Source organism: Dermacentor variabilis, chromosome 4 (assembly GCF_050947875.1).
Source record: "Dermacentor variabilis isolate Ectoservices chromosome 4, ASM5094787v1, whole genome shotgun sequence".
Classification (NCBI taxonomy): domain Eukaryota; kingdom Metazoa; phylum Arthropoda; class Arachnida; order Ixodida; family Ixodidae; genus Dermacentor; species Dermacentor variabilis.
The window spans coordinates 223,558,383-223,581,346 of record NC_134571.1 but is presented as its reverse complement, the minus strand read 5'-3'; the positions used below and the strand labels follow the sequence as shown (position 1 = coordinate 223,581,346).

Sequence of the window (22,964 nt, the reverse complement as noted above, 5' to 3'; positions counted from 1 at the left end):
TTGTTTTCGAAAACCGCATGGCGTACAGGTGCCATCTCGGCCACCCGGATGCAAGAGGCCTATGGACGGGTTTAGAAGACGCTCGCGTCCTTTTTCTCCTCTAGGCATTAGAGTAGAAAAGCGGCGGTCATGATCAAACAAAACTATGACCCCGCTAGCTCGGAGTTGTGAAAAAGGAAAAATAAAGCACCTACATTCACTGCGAATAAAACATATGGACTGACGTTTCATCTCCTCTGACCGGGCCCATATGTGGTCACCATCGGGGAAAAATAGAGGCAGGAAGAAAACACGTCGGGCAATCTGGCTCCAAAGAATGGAACTCGAAAAGGATAGATGGAAACAAGTGGGCACCAACCGACAAGGCCGATTCGAGCGACGCCGAGATTTACTTTATGGAAGTATATGTCACTTGTGACCACGAGTACCTTCGGCTTCAGTCCATTATTCCTTCCCAAAGAACCCTCCTCCTTGCTGTGAAAATCCTTCATTTTAGCATTCCAAACAAGTGGACGCTGCACAACTTGACTGATGAACAGCTAGTTGAAGACCGCGCGAGACATTGCAAACTGGTAGCGCACGTCGTCTGCTGCAAATGTCTGCTAGAACCAACGTTACTATATATAATATATTTATAGACTATAGTAACGTTGGCTAGAACCGTCTGCTCCGGCAGGCGAGTTCCCCGGTTCCCCGCACCGCCCGCGCTTCGACCGCGCCTCTACCACGTGAGCTCCACGTCACTGCTCAAGGCGCTCCGCGATTGGTTGCCGCTCTCGCCGCTCGGGAATTTTTCCAAATGTTGCGGTCATGATCGCAGCGGCGCGCGTCGCTCTGAAAGCTTGTATTGGGAAAGGAGGCTTGCTCACGCGGCGGCGCCGTTTCTGGCCCAAAATCGCTTGCATGTGAAATAGGCTTTGCTCACGCCGCGGCCGCCGCGTGAGCAATGCACATGCAAGCGATTTTGGGCCAGCGCGGCACCCGCCGCATGAGCAAGCCTCCTTTCCCAATACGTTTTCCGAGGGCGGGTCTGCCTCAAGTCCCTTTCGGCGTCCCATTGTCGGCATGACCGAGGCAGGACCGGTGCTGACGTCAACCGCGTCGCTTCCCTCTTTCGTCGAAGCAGAAGTCCAAGCTGCATAAACAGGTCTCCATGGCAGGGGTCAGAAGTTTTGTGGAATTCTGAAGGCTGCCAGTGGATTCGTCGTCGTGCTCTGTGCCCCTGGACTCTTCAGTTCGACCCACAAAAAGGGTTCAGCAGTTTCCTGGAACTTCGCAGGTTGTAACCAAGGGCAACCACATAAGAAGAACGAGGGGGAGGGGGCGCCAGCGCCCGTTGCCGCGATGTAGGCACGCAGTGTGGCACAACATCGGTGAATACGTCAAACGTAAGAAAGCAAACCTAACCAATTATTTATTATCTTAATCATTTAACATTTGTTGATTAACTGTCTGCCTATTCCTGGCCGCAAGTGCCGCATGGGCGTTTCTATTTATTGGCGAGCTTATAACAAAGTTCTTATAACTGATAAAAAGCCTTCGTTGAAAGCTCGCTACCAAAAAGAGTTCCAACTCATTGTTTCCAACGTGGTGTATGCACGTGTGCTAGCGGGCCGTCGTTAGTGCCGAAGCGGGAGACTTGCTGTTCATTTTGGGTTTACGCACGGCTGTCAAGACGCAAACGAATTCCACCGGTCTCCCATGCTCTTGTCACTTCGCGTTTTCTTTTACGCTTCCAATGAACCTGTGTCCCCTTACTGTTCGATGTTGCGCTCATGCGCTGTACTTTTCTCCAATTTATTTTCACTGTGTTTCCCCTGGTTGTGCAGATCCTTATCGAGAAACTTCTTCGATCATGTGCCGGGCTGAAGACTGTCTACGTCCTTCTGCGTGCCAAAGATGGCGTTCAACCTAGCGACCGGCTCAAAGAGATGTTCGAGTGCCCAGTAAGTCACTTCTGTAAAGCGCAGTTTTCCCATTTTGTGGCACATTTTTCATTAATGGCATTGACGCCAAAAAACCAATGCCGTTGATGCCGCCGCATGGTGTGTGTTCTCGCTCCAGGTGACTACCCCACACAGACGTTTGATTGACGTATATTTATTTAGATTTTAGAAAGAGAGACAATGCTAAAAGAAAACTGTTTACGGAAAAGCTTATTACATCCGGTGCGGCCGAGTTGCGAAAGTCTAGCATTTCCTGCGCCGCCGACACGACCAGTATAGTTCACAAACTGAAATGTGCTCACCGAGTCTCGAAGGGACCGACAACTGGCCAAAATGTGAGACATTGATGGAAGGTAAATGAGCATGACTCAATGATAGAATCCAACACGCTGTTCGCGATTTAAGTAGGAATTACAATTTTAAATTTGCAATGAAATTCTAAAGAAAACAGTAAGTGGCGTGGCCTGGCGCTGAAAGCTTGATACTTCGGATGTAGTCTCAGATTACAGCACGTAAGTCGACTGTTAAGTACAGCATAATTATTGCCTAAACTTCCAGTTGCTATATTGTTACACTGGCGCTTAATTCTATGCTTCGGAAATCAAAAGCACATCCATAGCTAGGGCAACACGCTGAACTGCATATCACGTGTGAAAGCGTCGTTGCGTTTTCGATCCAACTGGTTTCGTTTCGACTGGTTAAACGCCAAAGCAGTTGGACGAAAGCCAATTTAGAAAACATGAATCGGCTTGATAGCCAAAATCATTTCTCACAGCTAAGGCAGCACTAGTCGTCTGCCTTGCGCTAATGCCGGCGTATAACCGTTATCGCGCTGACCTATCACCGTTTTCGGCACGCTTCCAGTGAACGACTACATCCTCACTGCAAATAAAAAAAATTATGTTAAAAAATGTTCCACGGCGTTTTCCACGTTGCCACTTCATGATTATACTCTGACCGGTGAGCTTTCCATTGCACTAAAAATGGGTACCACGAAAATTGGTTGTCAGACCATTTAAGTATAAGCGTAAAGCCCGTGAGTAAAAGCAATTGCCCAACATGATCTCGTTCAGCTCATGCGCCAATTTTACTTGAGTCAGGCGTCTCCCATGAAGAATTATGTCGCAGTTTCGCAAAGAAAGGCGATGCATCGATTGCAATAGCAAATGATTAGACAGCAGTAGACTAGACAGACGAAAGGAAGTTGTTTTATCGGCCGTATTAACTTGTAAACATGCACTTACAAACTAAATTAAGCATCCTGTCACGCGTGCGGAGGCAAACATGAACACATCTCACTCGATGACCGCAGACGCTCGCTGTCAAAACGTTGGCCTCAGGAAGAGCGGCAGCAGCAGCGAGCGAATCGACCTTGTGCGGCCTCTTACTTCAACGCAGACTAAGCGACGAGAACACAGCGCAGACGAAGCCCTCGGCGAGTCTAGACTGTACTGGCCGCAGATCGCTTTCGAGACAGCGCCCGCGGGGCCGCGCCATACGCACCCGTCGCCGGAGCAAAATTGCCTACCTTTCCGCCCGTGCTGCCGCCTTCCGCGCGATGGAAAACTGCGCGCTTCCTCTCTTAAGCGCCACCAAGATAAAGCCACCATCCTTCTCACCCTCGCACCGTTACACTCGCACCACAGCATACGGCACGTGGTCGCGATGTTATCGCACTTAGACCTTATACTGAACATCACGGTGACGCCGTACATTTGCCTGGAGCGTCCTTGTAATTTTTATCGCATTAATAAAGTGCACGGCATACTCAATAGAACTGACGAATCAGGCACGTATGCATTTGAAGCTTCTGTGCGAAAAGGAGACAAGACCGCGACACGTCCCTTCCGTCGTGCTGTGCACTGCGTCGTAGCGATGATACCTTGAGAGCGCTGTTCTAACAAGCCGCACTTTTATTGTCTTCAGTGTGCCTACCGCCCTAAGCACGGTTGGGTCAATCATAAAAAAGTCGGTTTCGCCCAAAAGGCGAAGCATCGATTGTGATGGCAAATTAGCAGACAGCAATAAAAGTAAGGATAGTAGTCTTACCGTCCGTATGAACTTGCAAACAATCACTTACAAACTAAATTAACAATCGTAGTGTCAGTACGCACAAACATCAACGCATCGCACGCAATGACCGCCGAAACTCCGTCAAAACGCTGGCGTGATGAAGCGCGGCCCAGCAGCGAGCAATGCGACCTTCGTTCTGTCTGTCGCTTCAGCGGAAACTGAGTGGCGAGAACACAGCACATGCAAAGCTACGAGTCGTCGGTGCACCTAGACTGTGCCCCCAAAGCAGCTCGCTTTCAAGACAAATCCAACGCGGCCGCGCCATACGCACTTGCTGCCGAAGTACAGCGCCCCACCCCCTTTCCTCCCGACCGGCCCTTGCACGCTACGGAAGACGGCGAGCTTTCTCGCGCTTTCTTCTGGTGCGCGAGATTGCACCGTGATCGTCGGCTCATTCTCGCAAGCTCGCACACGCAAGCCGCACAGCGCGCGGCAACGGTCTTATCGCCCGTGGACGGATTACGGCGACGTAAAAATGCGCCTTGAGTGTCCATGTAGTTGCTGTCGCAATAAAACAAAATTTAAGGGGCTCTTAATTATCTCTACGCGAATGAATGCGAAAGCATTGCGACCGCTACGGGATGCTTAGACATTCTCACACAACGCAAGCATGTGGGTTCGACTCCCAACAAAGGTTTTGGGTTCGAGTGCCTTAACTCTACCTTAATTCAGTGTACTTAACTTCGCCTTAACACCGCAGGTGATGGGCTCGCCTCCCACCAAAGGTCGTGGGTTCGAGTGCCTTAATTAACTCCTCCTTAATTCACTGTGCCATAACTTCGCCTTGACACCAAAGGTGATGGGCTCGTCCCCCACCAAAAAATCGTGGGTTCCATTGTCTTAATGAACTGCGCTTTAACACCACATGTCGCGGACTCGACTCCCACCAAAAGTGGTTTTGAGTGCCTTAATTAACTATCCAAATTAAGTGTACCTTAATTAACTGCGCTTTAATAAAATCACAATTTCGTGGGCTCGGCTTCCACCAAAGCTCGTGGGTTCTAGTGCCTCAATTAACTGCATCTTAATTAAAATAACTGCTTTAATCAACTTCGCCTTAACACCAACGGTCGTGGGTCCGACTGTCTTAATTAACTATATCTCAACTTTGCCTTAATTACCTCGCCCTAACACCAAAGGTTGTGAGTTCGTAGCCTTTTTGGACCATCAGTGGTCACGCCAACTGGGCCAGATCTTATCCCTCATGAGCCATGTTTTCGCATTAAAAACAGATCCAACGCAATGTTGCATGACGCAAAGCGTGTTTGAGTACGCGAGGTATGGCAGCGGCAGTGCCGGATGACAGCCTCGTCGCCTGTCTGCGTCACAAGGGCGATGCTTGTCGATTGAAGAATGCTAATGAGGGGTGTATGCACGTTGAAGTGCGACAAGCATCCAAATAAATTTATGCCTCACACTCCTTGCGTCTCAGTGGCGCATTCATTCTGGGTAATTGGCCAAGAGTGAGCGCAGAACCGGAATTGTCTGTCCGGGCACGCGCCCTTGTCTGCTCGGCGAGACAGCAGCCATCGCGTATGCCGTGGCCCAAGTTATATCGGCAAATATACCCAGCGAGGGAACGACGCCACACCCTAAGTAAGAAGCAAAGGATATAAAATATCACTGGGCACCCGCAACCTGCCAAACTAAACTGCAATACCTGGAGGCCCATAATTCGACTAATATTACGCAGCGGCACTATGGGCGTTATGGGAATGAGTTTCTGCAGTTCAGCCGTGACTAGGCGGCTTCCCAGTTGAAACGAAAACGTATTAAAGAAAGGGGCGTTGTGTTCGAGCGGCTGCGATCTTATTCTCCAGGTCTTTGGCAGAGTGAGAGAGGAGAACCCGTCTGTGCTCAGTAAGGTGGTGGCTGTGGCCGGAGACATCCTGGAGCCTGGACTAGGCCTGGGCGACGAGGACGTCGCCGAACTTGCAGAGAACGTCTCCGTTGTCTACCACTCTGCGGCTTCCGTGCGCTTCGACGAACCACTTCGGTGAGCACTGTCTTAATACATTCCTTAATTACCTTCTAAAGTTAAAAAAACGAGAAAGCACAATCCCTGGATCTCACGTGACATCATTCATGCCAAACGTAAAGTCAAACGTCTGAAAAAATCAATGAAAATAGCACCTAAACCTTCATCTCGAAGTAATCTTACTCTGGCTATCCAAGACATGAAATCTAAAATAAAGACAGCGAAGTCAAACTTTTACACAAACACACTTCAAGGATTTCTAAGAAATTCACCGAGCAAATTCTGGAACTACCTTAATCCTAAGGCATCAAGTGATCCCCAAGTGTCACCCGAAACTAGCAAACAAACCGCTAATTCACTAAATAACTACTTTTCTTCTATCTTCACATCTGACGATGGGAAACTACCCCAAATTGACATCACCGTTAACAGCACACTAAGCCCCCTCACCGTCACGGAGGCCGGAGTACTGAACCTTCTCCTAAACCTGGACACAAAAAAAGGGCCAGGCCCGGATAAAATACCCAACGCTTTCTTGAAACGATACGCAGAATGGATGACGAAGTACCTTTGTATAATATTTAACAAATCATTATCATCATCTGTTCTTCCACAGGACTGGAAATCCGCAAAAGTTGTCCCAATACATAAGTCAGGCTCCAAAGACGACCCGTCCAACTTTCGGCCGATTTCACTTACGAGTACCGTGTGCAAACTTCTAGAACACATCATACTAAAACACATAACCGTTTTCTTAGACCAGGAGAGTATCATATCACCATATCAACATGGCTTTCGCAGAGGCCTTTCTACAGTCACTCAACTACTGGAACTAACCCACGACATATCATTTAATATCGACCAACACAGACAAACAGACCTCATCCTACTCGATTTCTCGAAGGCATTTGATCGGGTATCACACAAAAAGCTCATAAGGAAACTTCAGGCTACATTAGGTACAGGCCCCATAATTGACTGGATTTGCGACTATCTTACTAACCGTACCCAGTTTGTGGAAGTGAATGGACAGATCTCCCAGACAGCCCGGGTAACATCGGGAGTCCCCCAAGGAAGCGTTCTGGCTCCCCTTTTATTTCTAATTTTTATTAATGACCTACCCGCAAAAATCACAGGAAACATTAGGCTATTTGCAGACGACTGCATCCTTTATCGAAATATTAACTCATATGATGACCATATAACATTAAACAACGACTTGAAAGCTGTGTCTAACTGGTGCGCCCACTGGCAGATGACCATCAATACTAAGAAATCTGCTGTTCTTTCAATCACCAGAAAAAAAAATAACTCGAGCTTTATGTATACCGTTAACGACGTGCCACTAATACGAGTTCATGAACACAAGTACCTCGGATTAACGTTAACACAAGACTTCAGATGGAACTCCCATATAAATAATGTTACAGCAACTGCAATGAAACGCCTTTTCTTTCTTGGAAGACACCTCCGACTAGCACCACCCGATACAAAACTTCTTGCTTACAAAACTTTCGTCAGGTCAGTCCTTGAGTACGCAAATGTTATCTGGTTTCCACATACTAAACAACTAATTAAAAAACTAGAAGGTGTACAAAGGAAAGCTCTACGGTACATATACAATAAACATAAATTAACAGACTCGCCCACCGAACTACTTAACAAAGCCGGAATCCTAACAGTACAAAACCGAGCTGTACTAGCCCGTTCTAAACTTATGTACCAGCTGTTACACAACAAGCTTAAGATTGATACCTCTAGATACATCTCCAGAAATGAAACACGGCCAACGCGACATAAGAACACACAAACACTCAATGAGCATTCTTTTCATACCGATTGCTTTAAGAATTCATTCTTTCCTTTAGCGATAAGAGAATGGAATCAACTGAGTGAATCCATTAGTAACAGCTCCTCATTAGATACATTTGCTAATTCAGTGGAAGAACACCTTCTTGCCTTACAGCTCTGACTTACATAGTCAGGTTTGTTACCGATCTTCATAGCCTAACACTTTAATCTACGAGTGTTCCTTTTGTATGATGCATCATACGCATGACTGCATACTGTTTGTCATGTTCATTAGGTATTGTATATCACAGGTGATTTCAGGTGTTTCTTTTTCTTTTTTCGTGTTTGGTTTCTTGTTTCCTCAGATTCTTCCTTGTTATAGTATATTGTACCCAAATATTGCATTTGTGATGAACTGCTTCATTCTTTTGTTTAGTGAAACTAAAACCTTTGCAATAACACACTTATGATTATATAATCTATATATACACTTGTTCGCAAATACTACCATATGTACTTGCCCTTCCTGTTATAATCCCATGAGGGATTGACAGTATGTGAAATAAATAAATAAATAAATTATTTGCTCATTTGCTCGCGCTCGTAAAGCCGTGTTTTTAGTTAATTATTCTGTATGTATTGATTGAGCAGTACCTGCGCCGATTTCTTTTTGCGTTTATTTATTTCGACTAATGCAACTCTTTGTTAGCTATGAAAAGATGTCTATGAAATCTTTTTCTGAAATCTGTATTTACGCTCCTGTAGTGGCCCTCTATAGCGCTTAAAGTATGAACTAACAAACATTGCGTGGTGAACTTACGTTAGAGTGAGGGTTGACAAACACGCAACCCCGTAGTTTTCACATATGAACATTCGTCGCAAAAGCGTTTCAGTTCATACAGTTTGTAAGCCGGTCACAGGAATACTCAATAAAGGCTTTTTCGTTGTCCGTGCAGAAGCCTGCCGTGCAGATATCAAACATGGCTGGTGCTTCCAACGATTTCTCATGCCTAAACGTTATGAGTCGTCGTTCTACTGCATGTTCGAGCCTGCTCAAAAGTAGACGATATGTAGACGATATGGGAGATGATGTGTGTGCAACGTTATTGTGGTGGCTAATTAGATTCATTGAATATCACCGAAGCATTACGTGAAATAGACTGGAATCATTTTCACCCTTCAGTGGCGCAAATTGAGTTTAGATTTGTGAAAATAGACCATGGACACGTTGGTGAAACGTTTTATTTTGAATGCGGTTAGGCACCAAAGAAATCAATGTAGGCAGCGCGTTGGACGTGCCGGAGGCAAAAATGCGTCACGTAAGAAAAATGCTCTATTATCATTTGCATCAGTTTATTTTGTATCCACTGTATGACGTACGCCCCTCCCAGCCTGTTTGGTACCAGCCGATTTCACCTGTGCCTGCAAATTTGCCAATTTCAACACAATAACTGTCTGCCGTACTCCACTGCATTTTTCTAACGCGATAGCGTTAAGCGCTTCAGGCATTCGCTGTCGGCATCCGCCGCCGGTGGCCATGTCCGTCGTTAAAAATCATCCCGAGCCGCAACCTCTGCAACGGCGCACAATTTCTCACCACAATCACGCAGGCCCTCCGCGAGCCGCATAGGGCGTTACTGAACTAATTTAATTTCTCAAAGTAAGATTCGTAAGAAAATTCGTAAAGTCCACCTGACACACAACCTACAGACATGGTAGCGCCGGATTGCAGTTTGAACATACGAGAAAACAATTATGTTACGCGAAAAATCAAACCCCCTTTTCCTTGCGTGCGGGGGCTATGAACCATTGATGAGTCAATGCTTGTAGTCTCTTCCTTACAAGGGTAAGAAAATTGCTCTGCCCTGCACTGCCGCTGGGATCGGCCCATCATTTTTCGTTCAAAACAAAAGTGTATTGAATTAAGTGATTTTTCTATATGTGTTGACAACAATGTTATTGATAGTGTGTCTTCTTTTAAATATTTAGGGGTCATGTTCGACTGCCACTTGTCTTGGAAGGAACAGGTGCACAGTGTGTGTAAAAAGGTTGCGTACGGTTGTTTTACCTTGTCTAAGGCACGGCGGCACTTTCCACCTGCTATTCTTAGATCACTGTATTTTTCATTATGTCACAGTCATCTCAGTTATTGCAGTGAATCATGGGGAATCACATACAAAACGTATTTAACACCATTGCTAAGACTACAAAAACGTGCCTTGAAAACCATGGGATTACCTTCTTCGAATAGTTCTAACAATAACATTTTTGACGCAATGCAAATCATGTCATTCACAACCTTACGCGATTACAAAATAGCTCTTATGGTTAATAATATTATAAATACCAACTACCCCTTACCTCTTGGTGCATTCAGTATTCCCGTCCGCAACACTAGACAAGCCAGCAATGGCAATTTTAACCTTCCTATTTGCCATAATGCGTACGGAGAAATACGAATAGAATTTACAGGAGCGAAAATTTGGAACTCGTTGCCAATTGAAGTAAAGCAAGCTAGGAATTTCAAACTGACATGCAAGAAACATTTTTTGGGAATGGAAGCAAGGCTACAAAGTTAGTTTTTCTTCAATGTGTTTGTGATTGCTGTCCTATATGTTATTTTGTATTGGACCGCTTACTAGCCTCATTGGCTATCGGTCCAAATATCTGTGTATACATTTTGTTTGTGTTACTCAATAAAGACTTCTTGATTCTTGATTCTTGATTCTTGATCATTGTTATCTATCGGGCACCGTGTCGTATAAAAAACGGTGTCGGTGTCAACGACGCCCGATAACGCTATCATGTTCCACTCTTAAAGGCGAAGCGTAAGCGTCCTCCAAGTTCTTTACTTGGCGCCCATTCTGCTATTTCGTTACGGTACGGGCGATCTCTCCTCTACACGCCGTTACTCGTCACGTCCGACTTCACGGACTTCCTTGTCTTGACTAGGCTAACTGCAATGAGATAACTTTGGATAAATTTGTTAATAAGGAGTTGTGTATATAGTTAAATGGACCCTGAAACGATTTTGGCGATATTGCACAAAAGTACTGAGTCGTTAGGATAGGTCCTTCCGATCATTAATTAACACATCTAAGTGCTCCGCGTAAAGCGTGTAATTTATTGTAATTTTAAAAATGTACATCGCTGCCGATCGCAGCACAGTGCTCGGCGGAATTTTCAGCCGTCCCTACCCGTGTGACGTAAATCACCCACTTGACGTCAGTGGGGGCGAGCAATCCGATTGGATGCCCAGGGCGCGACGTCGATAATTTTTTCAAGTTTATGGTGAACAAATGATGTTCGTAATAGTTGTAGTGTTAGTAAATTTGTCTCTATAAAAAGAAACAGAAATAGAATGCGCAAGAACGCTAAAGTTGCTTCATCAGCTTGAGTTTATGCCTCCACCCATCCGTCGGAAGGCCCAGCCCGCCTGTAGTTACCCGAATACCAGATGCGTTCGGCGCTGCGACAGAATGCTCGCAATGCACGGATCTTCGATAGGTCTCGCTTGGGGTCGACTGCCAAGCGGCTGCCGGAGAGGTTGGAGAGGCTTCGCGCGCTCGCTCCTAGAGAACCGGAAGTAGACGACACGATGTGCCATCATGACGCAGAGCCAGTGGAGGTGGAGCTTAGACCCGACCACTGGGCGAACGTGTTGAGGAGAAAATGCATGGCTACAGAGGAGGATAACTTGTAATCGTCCGTAGCTCTCTTAATACGAGACACTTCACACAAATTGTGGTGCGAATGATTAACTTTAGCTGTACCCTACCCGTCTACAAAATTTGTCTGAATCATTTCAAGGGCCCTTTAAATGAAGCGATCTTGCCAAAGTTGTATGTGGTAATTGTGTATCTTGTCATGAGCCATTACATTGCGGTTACACAGACGATGCGTTCAGCTAGTGGTTAGCGGATACGACGCAAATTCCAGCACGCCCAATCCGAGATTTCCAGGGCACCGCGGTCACGGCCTAATCTCGGAACCCGAATCGAGACTCCACGCTGAATATCAACGTGGTCATATGTCATTTCCGGCAAGTAGTAATAGCAGCGCATTTATTTTTTAATTTCCGTAATGAAAACGTTTATTTTTGCGAGCTTTTCATGACGCATCCACGCTTGTTGCACACTTAACCTTTGGCACGGAGACATGTACTGCGCAGAAATAGAGACCGGGCATTTGGCAAAACATGTGTTCTGCGTTCTGTTCCTTCTCTTGTCAAGGGAAAACTCGTGTGCTCAGGCAGCATATCAGAAAAAAAAATTGGAGGACGCTTAAGCTTCGCCTTCAAGAGTGGAACGCGATAGCGTTGCCGTCGACCCGCCAAGGGGTGTAAGACAATGCGCTACGGCGCAGCGATCACTTATGAGGCACCCCGCATCGGACTTTGCACCCACCAATCACGCGGTGAGCGCCGAGCAACGCAGCGTTCGGCGCGGCAACGAAACGTGCGCCTGAGGAAGCGGAACGAACCAAAGAACTCAGTGTCTCGGAGGGAGAAACGATCTACGCCAGCCAAACGTCGTGATCGGCACGGACAGCCAGGCCGCGACGCGCCATGAAGGCCGACGCGATCATGGAGCTGACGCCTCGATGGGATCGTCCTCTATCTCGCTTGGGAGCACCCCGCAGACGAATGACTCATCGGAAGCAGTTCGGCACACATCGCAGGGGACGCTTTCCCACCAGACGCGCTATGGCGCAGCGATCACGTCAGAGGCGTCCCGCATCGGACGCTCGGTTGGCTGAGCTCGGACAACGCTCGGACATCGGCTGAGTTGTAGCGTCTCCGTCAGACTCCGGAGACCCTGGTTTGATTCCCACCCAACCCATCTTGCAAGTTGTTTTTATTTATTAAGTTCCGCCCGGGATTTATCGCTCATGGCCGCCGGCGCCGACGAACACCGGCTTTTCCGCGACACGAGCTCCTTAACGCTGTCGCGTTAATAAACACACACACACAAAAGGCTTCTGGTCAGTAACGAAAACAAAATTTAATTTGTGGGTGTGTTAAAATGAAATTTCCACACCTAATCCAATACGTATGATCGAGAAAACGAGGACCGTATATAGAACCCGACATACAATATTTTCTCAATTCTAAAGCAGCGTGAAATATGAAGTTCGCGCAGAATTCATTTGTTCAAAAAATGAAACTCAGGCTTATACGTGTGGACACGTACATGTACTAATGCCCCTCCCTATTAGTCGTCTGTACAACTGATGCGCTTGTAAATGATAAACAACTGCTGTAAATTGTCTGGGGCGCCGTGGCAATGACGGTTATGAAGCAAGGTGCACGTGTACAGCGCTGCGTTCGCTGCAGGAGAGAAGTGTCAGGTACAGCACCGCACGCTGTTCCAAAAGAAACAATACTGTGAGACTGGCCGAATAATAAATCGCAACATATTCGTGTATTAGGTGGCCTCAAAGTGACCCACTCTTATTGAATAAGCACAAGTTATATGCCACGTGCCTACGCTGAGAAACTGGTGGCAACAGATACCTACAAAATCAAATCCTTCAGAACAGTCCTTGCATGCATCGTTGTTTCGCGCGTGTTTTTAAGCATTATATTTTGGACAACTTGGAACAGTACGTTCTCGAATCATGAGCTGTGTCCTGTTGGAATCTCGGCGCTGACGCCCGTTGTTGCACCTGGGTCGCAAGCCCCAAGGGTAGCGTTGGCCTGGCGGCCTGGGGTACAACTGGAAGCATCCGAAGGTCCCGGCAAAGCATGAGTCGACTGGTAACAACAAAACAACTTGTTTATTCTAACATCGCAAAGAGTTGGCGGTCAGGTCGACCGAAGTAGAGAGACGGGAGAGCACGTTACTCAACAGAAGAAATCGGAGCCTCTTCTTGGCGTCCGGGGGCAGCTGCTTTTATACTCTCGCAGTTGAGGGCAAGAAGGAACCCCTCTATAGACGAGCACGTGACTGTGCTGCTCGGGCACAATGGGAAGAGAAGGTGGCGCATACGTCGTGCCGGCGCCGGTCAGGCACAATGGGAAGAGAAGGTGGCGCATATGTCGTGTCGGCGCCGGTCAGACCCCCTCGCTTCACAGTTGGGGGAGCTCCTCTCCCCGGCTGCCGCGCTTCGACAAGCGTGGGCACCAACATGCACATACACACACACACACGCACATGAAGACACGTGGCATTGGAACATGCCTGGACGCGCTTGGCAGGGAGGCGTAGCGGCGGCGCCGAACGGGCCAAAATGTCTGCCGCTTTGAACGAAGCCCCGGCGTCCGTTGCATCCGCGCCGGCTTTACCGCGCGTCGTAGGCGAAACGTAACAGACCGCCCCGCCGGGGGAAGGAGATCCCGATGGTCAGGGGACTGCATCCGCTGTCCGGAGGGATGTCGCTCGATGATGCTCATAACCGAAGTCGGGCGTCCCTCGACGTTTCTTGAGCGCAGCGCACAGAGAAGGCCTCGTTCTCTCGTTCAGGTTCGCACAGGACACTGCAAAGTGACTTCGGGAGAGTTCACATTTTTGTTCTCGTTCCCGGCAAGCGTTAGAACTACGCTGAAACTCAACCGCTCAGTCAGCAAGCACGGCACAATCCTCACTAAGCCCTGCCAGGCTCTTTCCCCTTTTATACCACTGCCTAGTTCCTTACAGTAGTCTAGCAGCACTCAGAACGCGTCCACAAATTGGAAAATTGCACTAGAAAGCACATCATCACTTTGAAACACTAAACAAAAGCAATATGTTAAAAATCCTGCCTCAGGAAGAAAAACATCAGTAACAAACAATTTTGAGGCTGATTCCTACGTTAGGGGCTTCGACTTAAGCCATCGGCGTTACCGTTGAGACTCCCCTTTTTGTAACGCACCTCAAAGGAATATTGTTGCAAAGCGAGGCTCCAGCGCAGGAGGCGGCCATTTTTGGGAGAGATGGTCTGCAGCCATTGGAGAGGGCAGTGATCCGTCTCAATGATAAACCTCGAGCCGGCTAGATAGCATGACAATTTCTGAACGGCCCACACGAGACACGCACACTCTTTCTCGGTGGCGCTGTACGCCTGCTCACGACTGGTCAGCTTACGACTAGCATACAGGACGGGGTGTTCCACTTCTCCATTTTCCCGTTGGCACAGTACAACGCCCATGCCTCGCTCACTAGCATCGCACTGAACAACGAACCCTTTTGTATAGTCTGGCGATCGTAGCACCGGCTGGCTTGTTAGGGCACTCTTTAGGGCGCTAAAAGCTCTTTCCTTTGTCTCGTCCCATACGACTGTTTGGGGCTCTGTTTTTCTTAGAGCATCCGTCAGGGGAGCCGCGATATCAGAGTACCTGGGGATGTACCTCTGATAGTAGCCGGCGACACCTAAGAACGACCGAATATCGGTCTTCGTGCGCGGTTGCGGGAAGTCTCGCACAGCGGCCACCTTTATTTCAGAGGGGCGGCGACGACCCTGACCAATCACGTGACCGAGGTAGACAACCTCGGCCTGTGCTAACTGGCACTTGGGAGCCTTGACTGTCAAGCCCGCATCGCGCAGGCGGGTTAGCACTGCCCGCAAGTGTGCCATATGCTCAGACCAGGATGCGGAGAATATCGCTACGTCGTCTAGATACGGTAAAGCGAATTCTTGCTGTCCCCGCAACACTTTATCCATGAGGCTTGAAAAGCAGTATGGCGCGTTCTTCAAACCAAAACTCAACACTTTAGGACGGAATGTTCCCATTGGTGAAATGAACGCCGCATACCTACTAGCCTCTTTTGTAAGTGGAACCTGCCAATAACCCCTGACAAGATCTAGGGTGGAAATAAACTGAGCGCTACTAACTTTCTCAAGGCGCTCCTCGATGTTAGGGATCGGATAAATTTGATCCTTAGTGATGGAATTAAGCCTGCGGTAGTCGACGCAAGGACGAGGTTCCTTGCCCGGTACCTCAACTAAAATCAAAGGGGAGGTATAATCACTCTCACCTGCCTCAATAACACCGAGCTGTAGCATTTTCTTTACCTCAGCCTCCATAATATCGCTCTGGCGGGGTGACACCCGGTACGCCTTGGATCGTACTGGCTCTGGGGAGGTAAGTTCTATGTCATGAGTAAGGACAGAAGTCCTACCAGGCCTCTCAGAGAACACACCTTGAAACTCTTGTAAGAGCTGGTGTAGTTCGGTTTTCTGCTCAGGCGACAGCGATGCTCCACTGACTAAGTCACTAATGACCTGATCGGTGTCTTTCCTGTTCGTCACTGAGCTTAGTCCCGGAAGCTCGACCGGAAGCTCTTCGGGAACGTTTACCATCATGCACACTACTGCTTCCCTTTGTCTATAAGGTTTGAGCAGATTACAGTGGTAAACTTGCTGTGCTTTCCGCTTTCCTGGCAGACTCACCACGTAGTTGACGTCTGACAGTTTTTGAACAATCCGTGCTGGGCCCTCCCACTGCACGTCTAGTTTGTTGTTTAGCGATGTGCGCAATATCATGACCTCATCGCCCACCTCAAAACGACGGGCCCTGGCTGTCCGATCATAATAAACCTTGGCCCTCTGCTGGGCCTTTGCCATTGCCTCACCTGACAACTCCTGTGCCCTTCTTAAGCGTTCGAGGAGCCTAAGCACGTACTCCACCACGACTGGGTCGTCGCCCCTGCCTTCCCGCGAGTCTCGAAGCATGCGAAGCGGAGATCGCAGCGAGCGACCGTACACCAGCTCAGCTGGCGAAAACCCCGTAGCCGCATGCGGCGCGGTCCTTAATGCAAACATCACCCCAGGCAGACACAGCTCCCAGTCAGTTTGATGTTCAAAACATAATGCTCTCAACACGCGCTTCATGACGGAGTGGAGCTTCTCAACGGAATTCGACTGTGGGTGGTACACTGAGCTGTGTAACAGCTTTACCCCACACCTTTCGAGAAAAGTTGTCGTCAAAGCGCTAGTAAACACTGTGCCCTGATCTGATTGGATTTCCGCAGGAAAACCAACTCGCGCAAATATGGACAGTAGTGCATTGACTATCTCAACTGAGCTGAGTTCTTTAAGCGGCACTGCTTCAGGGAACTTTGTCGCTGGGCAGATCACAGTCAAAATGTGTCTGTACCCCGTGGCTGTTACCGGCAGAGGTTCCACTCTATCAATAACGATCCGTCTAAAAGGCTCCGTAATGATAGGTACCAATCTCAACGGCGCCCTCGATTTGTCCCCTGGTTTGCCCACCCGCTGACAGGTGTCACATGTCCTCACGAAATGGTCTGCGTCCCGAAAACACCCTGGCCAATAGTACTCTTGCAAGAGACGGTCCTTAGTTTTCTTAACTCCTAGGTGTCCGGACCACGAACCCCCGTGCGACAGGCGCAACAGATCCTGACGATAGCATTGAGGCACGATCAGCTGATCGAACTCCACTCCCCTGCGGTCTAGATACTTCCGGTACAGGACTCACCTCTTTCCACAAAACGTGCATTTTTCCTGGCGATACCTTCCTTGACATTGCAGCGCACGTTTTCTAGGCTGTCATCCTTCTTTTGCTCGGCTATCAAAGCCGACCGGCTGACTTTTAGCAACCTATTAAGTCCGTCTGACGTAGGCGCGATGAGCAAATCTGCAGATAGCTCTTCTAACTTTCCCGCATCGGGAATTTCCTCTCCAGTATCTGGTGCCTTTAACGTTACAGACTCAATTTTATTCAGTTCAGGCGTGCTCTGAATATCGGCTTGCTGCGCCTCTGACCCTTTTTCATTGTTTGATAACGTCGGCCCCGCAACTACCGCCTTTGCAGCGAGCTCCCGAACCTTCGATCTGGTTAAGGCCTGAACGCTAGCCTCATCAAACAAAAGCCCCTTCTCGCGCAGGAGGTGATCGGACCTGTTCGAAAATAGGTACGGGTACTGGGGGGGGCAGCATAGATGACACTGCGGCTTCCGTCTCAAGTGCTCCGAAAGGTCCTTCAATAAGCACTTTTGCTACGGGCAGACACACGCTATGAGCTTCCACGGCTTGCTTGATCCATGCGCACTCGCCCGTGAACATATGGGGTTCTACGTAAGAGGGGTGAACTACATCCATCGTAGCTGCGGAATCGCGAAGCACTCGGCACTCTTTCCCGTTCACGAGGAGGTCTCGCATGTAAGGCTCGAGAAGCTTCATGTTCTCGTCAGTGCTGCATAATGACAAAAACACAACTTTTGGTTTTGTTTCCGGACACTGCGCCGAAAAGTGACCCGGCTTCTGGCACGTATAACAAACGCGCGCTTGCCTCGTCTCCAACCGCTTTCTGCGTTCGGCTTCGGCTGCCGCCGTCTCCTCAGGTTCGGTCGCACTGCTTTCACTCGCATCCGCACTACGTGTGTTCCCCTTTGCTCTCATGGGTGTGAACTTCGGCCTCTCAAACTTCGAGCCAAATTCACCCTTTTGACCGTCCTTAGCTCCGCGAGCCCGACGCGTCACAAACTCCTCGGCTAGCTCGGCGGCTTTAGCCAGCGTACAAACGTCTGGCCTATCCAAGACTCAGTACCGCACGTTCTCAGGTGACCGACTATAAAACTGTTCTAGCCCGAAACACTGCAGAACTTTCTAGTGGTCACCAAACGCTTTCTCTTCTTTGAGCCACTCCTGCATGTTTGACATAAGCCTGTACGCAAACTCTGTGTATGACTCACTTCTGCCTTTCTCATTTTCCCGAAACTTCCGACGGAAAGCCTCTGCTGACAGCCTGTACTTTTTTAGCAGACTCGATTTCACTTTGTCGAAATCCTCTGCCTCCTCTCTATTCAAGCGAGCGACTACGTCGGCCGCCTCGCCGGGTAACAAAGTGAGCAAGCGCTGTGGCCACGTTTCCCGAGAGAACCCCTGCTTCTCGCACGTTCGCTCAAAGTTAACCAGGAACAAACCAATGTCCTCTCCAAGCTTAAACGGCCGCATCAGGTCAGTCATTTTGAACAATACGCGTTCTCCTGCACCGTGTGCCTGACTTCCATTACGAGCGCGTTCGATCTCTATCTCGAGACGCTTCATTTCCAAAGCGTGTTGACGGTCGCGCTCTTGTTGCTCTCGCTCTTTCTGTTCTTTAAGTTCACGCTCTTCTTTTTCTTTCTGTTCTTTAATTTCGCGCTCCTGTCTTTTTGCCGTCTCCCTCTCCTCAATGGTCTCAAGGCATTCCGACAGCTCGTCATCCTCAGCTTCTAACTCAAGAATAGCCCTTAGCAGTTCAGGTTTTCTGAGTTTGTCTGAGACATCCAGACCCAACTCTCTTGCAAGCTCCAGCAATTTCGGTTTGCGCAACGACTTCAAATCCATGGCTGCTCTGAATGCTGCTTTCTCTACTGCCTATTATTGTCTTGCCGCAAACTAACCCGGCAGCAACGACAACCACAATTACCAGCTCTGTTTCTGACACTAACAAAAGCCTGGCAAAGCTCAGAAGAAGAAAGTCCCGCACTCACCAAACCTCGCAGCCAAGAATTCAGCGCAGTCGTTCCGCTGCAGGCAACCAGTCATCACACAGGGCTCGTTGCACTGCTCCCGGATGGTCGTTGAGCTGCTCAGCATACAGTCAACTGCATATCTTCGCTGCTGGCCTCCGTTGTCGCGATCTCACCGCTGGCAGACAGTTGTTGGAATCGCACCGCTGGCACGAGTTGTTGGGAACTCGGCGCTGACGCCCGTTGTTGAACCTGGGTCGCAAGCCCCAAGGGTAGCGTTGGCCTGGCGGCCTGGGGTACAACTGGAAGCATCCGAAGGTCCCGGCAAAGCATGAGTCGACTGGTAACAACAAAACAACTTGTTTATTCTAACATCGCAAAGAGTTGGCGGTCAGGTCGACCGAAGTAGAGAGACGGGAGAGCACGTTACTCAACAGAAGAAATCGGAGCCTCTTCTTGGCGTCCGGGGGCAGCTGCTTTTATACTCTCGCAGTTGAGGGCAAGAAGGAACCCCTCTATAGACGAGCACGTGACTGTGCCGCTCGGGCACAATGGGGAGAGAAGGTGGCGCATACGTCGTGCCGGCGCCGGTCAGGCACAATGGGAAGAGAAGGTCGCGCATATGTCGTGTCGGCGCCGGTCAGACCCCCTCGCTTCACAGTTGGGGGAGCTCCTCTCCCCGGCTGCCGCGCTTCGACAAGCGTGGGCACCAACATGCACATACACACACACACGCACATGAAGACACGTGGCATTGGAACATGCCTGGACGCGCTTGGCAGGGAGGCGTAGCGGCGGCGCCGAACGGGCCAAAATGTCTGCCGCTTTGAACGAAGCCCCGGCGTCCGTTGCATCCGCGCCGGCTTTACCGCGCGTCGTAGGCGAAACGTAACAGTCCTCGTTTCCCTTGCGTTTCGTCCGTCCCTTGCTTGCTATTCGCCATCGGTAATGTGTACAAATCGTATAGCATGGACTGTCCGATTCGAAATTTCCAATGTTACTGCCTTCCTAGTTGATTATCGTTTCGCAACCAATGCGGGTTTCTGGTTCCCAATGCGGTAGGCATAAGGTCCCTGTCACACGAGCAGCTGCTGCTGACACATCCCTGGTGACACGAGTCACGAGCGACGTGCGCATGCTCTGACCGAGGTGAACTTCAAGTGCAGCTGCCGGCGAATGGTTGCCTCTCGTTTCCAGCAGGGCTCACCGGAAACGCGCCGGTACGGGGCCGGAACCAGCGAGAGAGAGTGACTGCGTGGGCTGGTTTCTGAAACATTCCTTTGATCAATGAACGGGCTTTTTCTAGTGCACTATTCACAAAGGGCTTATCTCCTTCCTTGTTAATTGTGCGCAAAAATGGACTTGGTAGAAAGACCAGAGAAGCTTTCAGGTTGTGCGTCTTCTCTAGTTATGATCCGTCTTTTTTTATGTGCACACATGGCTCGAAACAAGCTCCACAAGACTTCACCAAGGTAAAGGACCGCTTAGAAAATGATCATTGCCAGTAGTTTGTGAAATTTCCTGTGCGGACTGCATCTACAGTTGTCCAGCGCACTGCTGGAGCACTGAGAGAACGCATCAATGATCGCGAAATAAATAAACGTGACAGTTAATTTATTACCCGGATGTTTGCTGATACAGTCGACACCGAACGGATGGCGCCTTGCCCCAAGTATATTCCCGATCATTGAGTCACGTGCTTTCGACGTCCTTATGAGTGCCGCACTTTGAACTACGGTGGCGTTCAGCTGCTGAGCTCGAGTGTTCGACCGCTGCGGGATGAAGGGAAATCTGGAAACGCCCTTGTAATCATATAGATCTCAATGCACGTTTAATAACACCAGGTAGTCAAATTTATTATGGAGTCTCCCACTACGGCGTGCCTCGCAATAAAGTCCTGGTTCTGGCACGTAATAACCCAGAATTTAATTTAATTAAGAAACCTGTAGTGGTTACCAAGCTTTTGGTCAGCCACCAGAGGCTTTCGTGCTGTTTTGTTCGTTCACTTGTCAACGCGTTCTCTGCGCTGTTCGCCATGTTGCACATAAACAAAACAGCCCGGCTGTGAACTCCTTTAATTCACGGAGACTGCTCTGTATCCGCAACATCTGAAACGATATTCGTGTTTTAATATTTTGTTGTGGTTGTTGACTGTTGGCGGGCTAGCTGGTGATCTATTCTTTGTAGCAGTGCTAATGAACATATACACGCAGGAAAAAAGCAAGGAAGAGGACAGAGTGCTGACTTTCACCTAAAAGCTTTTATTGAGGGCAGCTCGCCAATTTATGCCAAGGGCACATGAATAAAAGACATTACAAGGTATGTTGTCTCATGTGTCCTTGGCATAAATTGGCGAGCTTTCCTCAATAAAAGCTGTTACGTGAAAATTAGTACTTTGTCCTCTCCTTTCTTGCTTCTTTTTTGCGTGTATATACACTTGCATTAACACTGCTGCAAAGAATGCTGTAGTTGGCCTCTATTGTCAACTAGAATATTGGCTACGCCTGCTTGCTGTTCAATCCGTACTTCTCTAACCCTCTCTCATACTTCTCTCATTTTTGCGTTACACCTACCATTTTCCGTTAGGGCATGCAGAAGCTTTTGCAGGCAACAGTTCTAGTCCGGGTACTGGACAAGTCGCCAACGCAGTCTTTCTTTTCTCCCGATCCTAAAAAAAATGTCAAGAAATTGCACCCGAATAGTGACGTGTATTTTAGTTTCGGACAGGCACTCACATGACTGCGGACGTTAGCATTATAGGAAAACTCAAATCACTTAGCGAAGATCCCGTCTCCGATTCATAAAGCAACATAAACGGCACTTGACAGACACCTTGAGCTGAGCACAGTCCTAAGTTAGCAAGCTTCAAGTTCGTCACGATTAACTACGCTTCCAGAAGTGCACCTTAGAATGCTCCATGTATATCCTTTCTAGCGCCGTCAAATTTGCTAGTTACTGTAGCTAACTGCTGTCGCGAAATATGCTTCCTTCTCCATTAGCGCTGTTCAATGCAAGCTACGGCATACTTCAAGGGTAGCAATTTTTCCACGCAAAACTGCTTAGCCATTTCACTAGGGTCAAGAATATTTCTCGTTTACTACTTGGAGCCTGATGCTATGGAACAAAGCAGCAGTTTCCTAGTGCCCGCTGCAACATAAGCAAGCCGACGTGCTACTGTTATGGCTTCGCATTGTGCGTTCCTGAAGCACTCGACGGTCTTGCATGGAGAAGCATTTCCTCGCGTAAGCACGCTGGTACCACGAGGAAGGAAGAAAGGAAGGAAGGAAAAAGTGGAGAAGGAAAGGCAGGGAGGTTAACCAGTTTAGCTTAACCGGTTTGCTACCCTACACATGGGAGCGGGATGGGGGGGATGAAAGATGGGGAGGAGAGAAAGAGTCCCTCAGATGTGCTTGCACCATAAGTAAGCGACACGGTGTTACGCTATGGGGGCTGCCTGTGCTGCTGGAAAACAAGGAGTCTGGTTACGGAAGACATGGAGGATACAACCTCGCCTCCCTTAACAAGCGCAATCAAAAGTTAACTCGTCACTTGTTACTCTTGTTTAGGCAATACGTCTGACGCCTTTCCTTTTTTATTCTTTGCAGCAAAGCCATTGACATCAACGTTTTGGGCACACGGAGAGTAGTGGAGTTGTGCCACAAGCTGAAGAACGTATCCGTAAGTGCACGTTCCTGGCTTCGTGATGCAGGGCGCAGCTTCAGCGACGTGTGCAGACGATTGCGTACTAAATACGTGCACCTTTCGGAAACCTAGTCCAAT

The 22,964-nt window shown here is 48.6% G+C and overlaps 1 protein-coding gene across 4 annotated transcripts in view; it reads left to right on the top strand.

Annotated features, from left to right (window-relative positions):
• LOC142580129 (putative fatty acyl-CoA reductase CG5065) overlaps positions 1-22,964 on the top strand; it is a 182,656-nt gene that overhangs the window by 100,412 nt on the left and 59,280 nt on the right. For all 4 annotated transcript variants that reach the window (XM_075690947.1, XM_075690950.1, XM_075690949.1 and 1 more), the window contains exons 3-5: positions 1,830-1,946; positions 5,840-6,015; positions 22,790-22,862. In XM_075690947.1, coding sequence (XP_075547062.1) covers positions 1,830-1,946; positions 5,840-6,015; positions 22,790-22,862 — 366 coding nt within the window. The remainder of the gene's footprint in view (positions 1-1,829; positions 1,947-5,839; positions 6,016-22,789; positions 22,863-22,964) is intronic.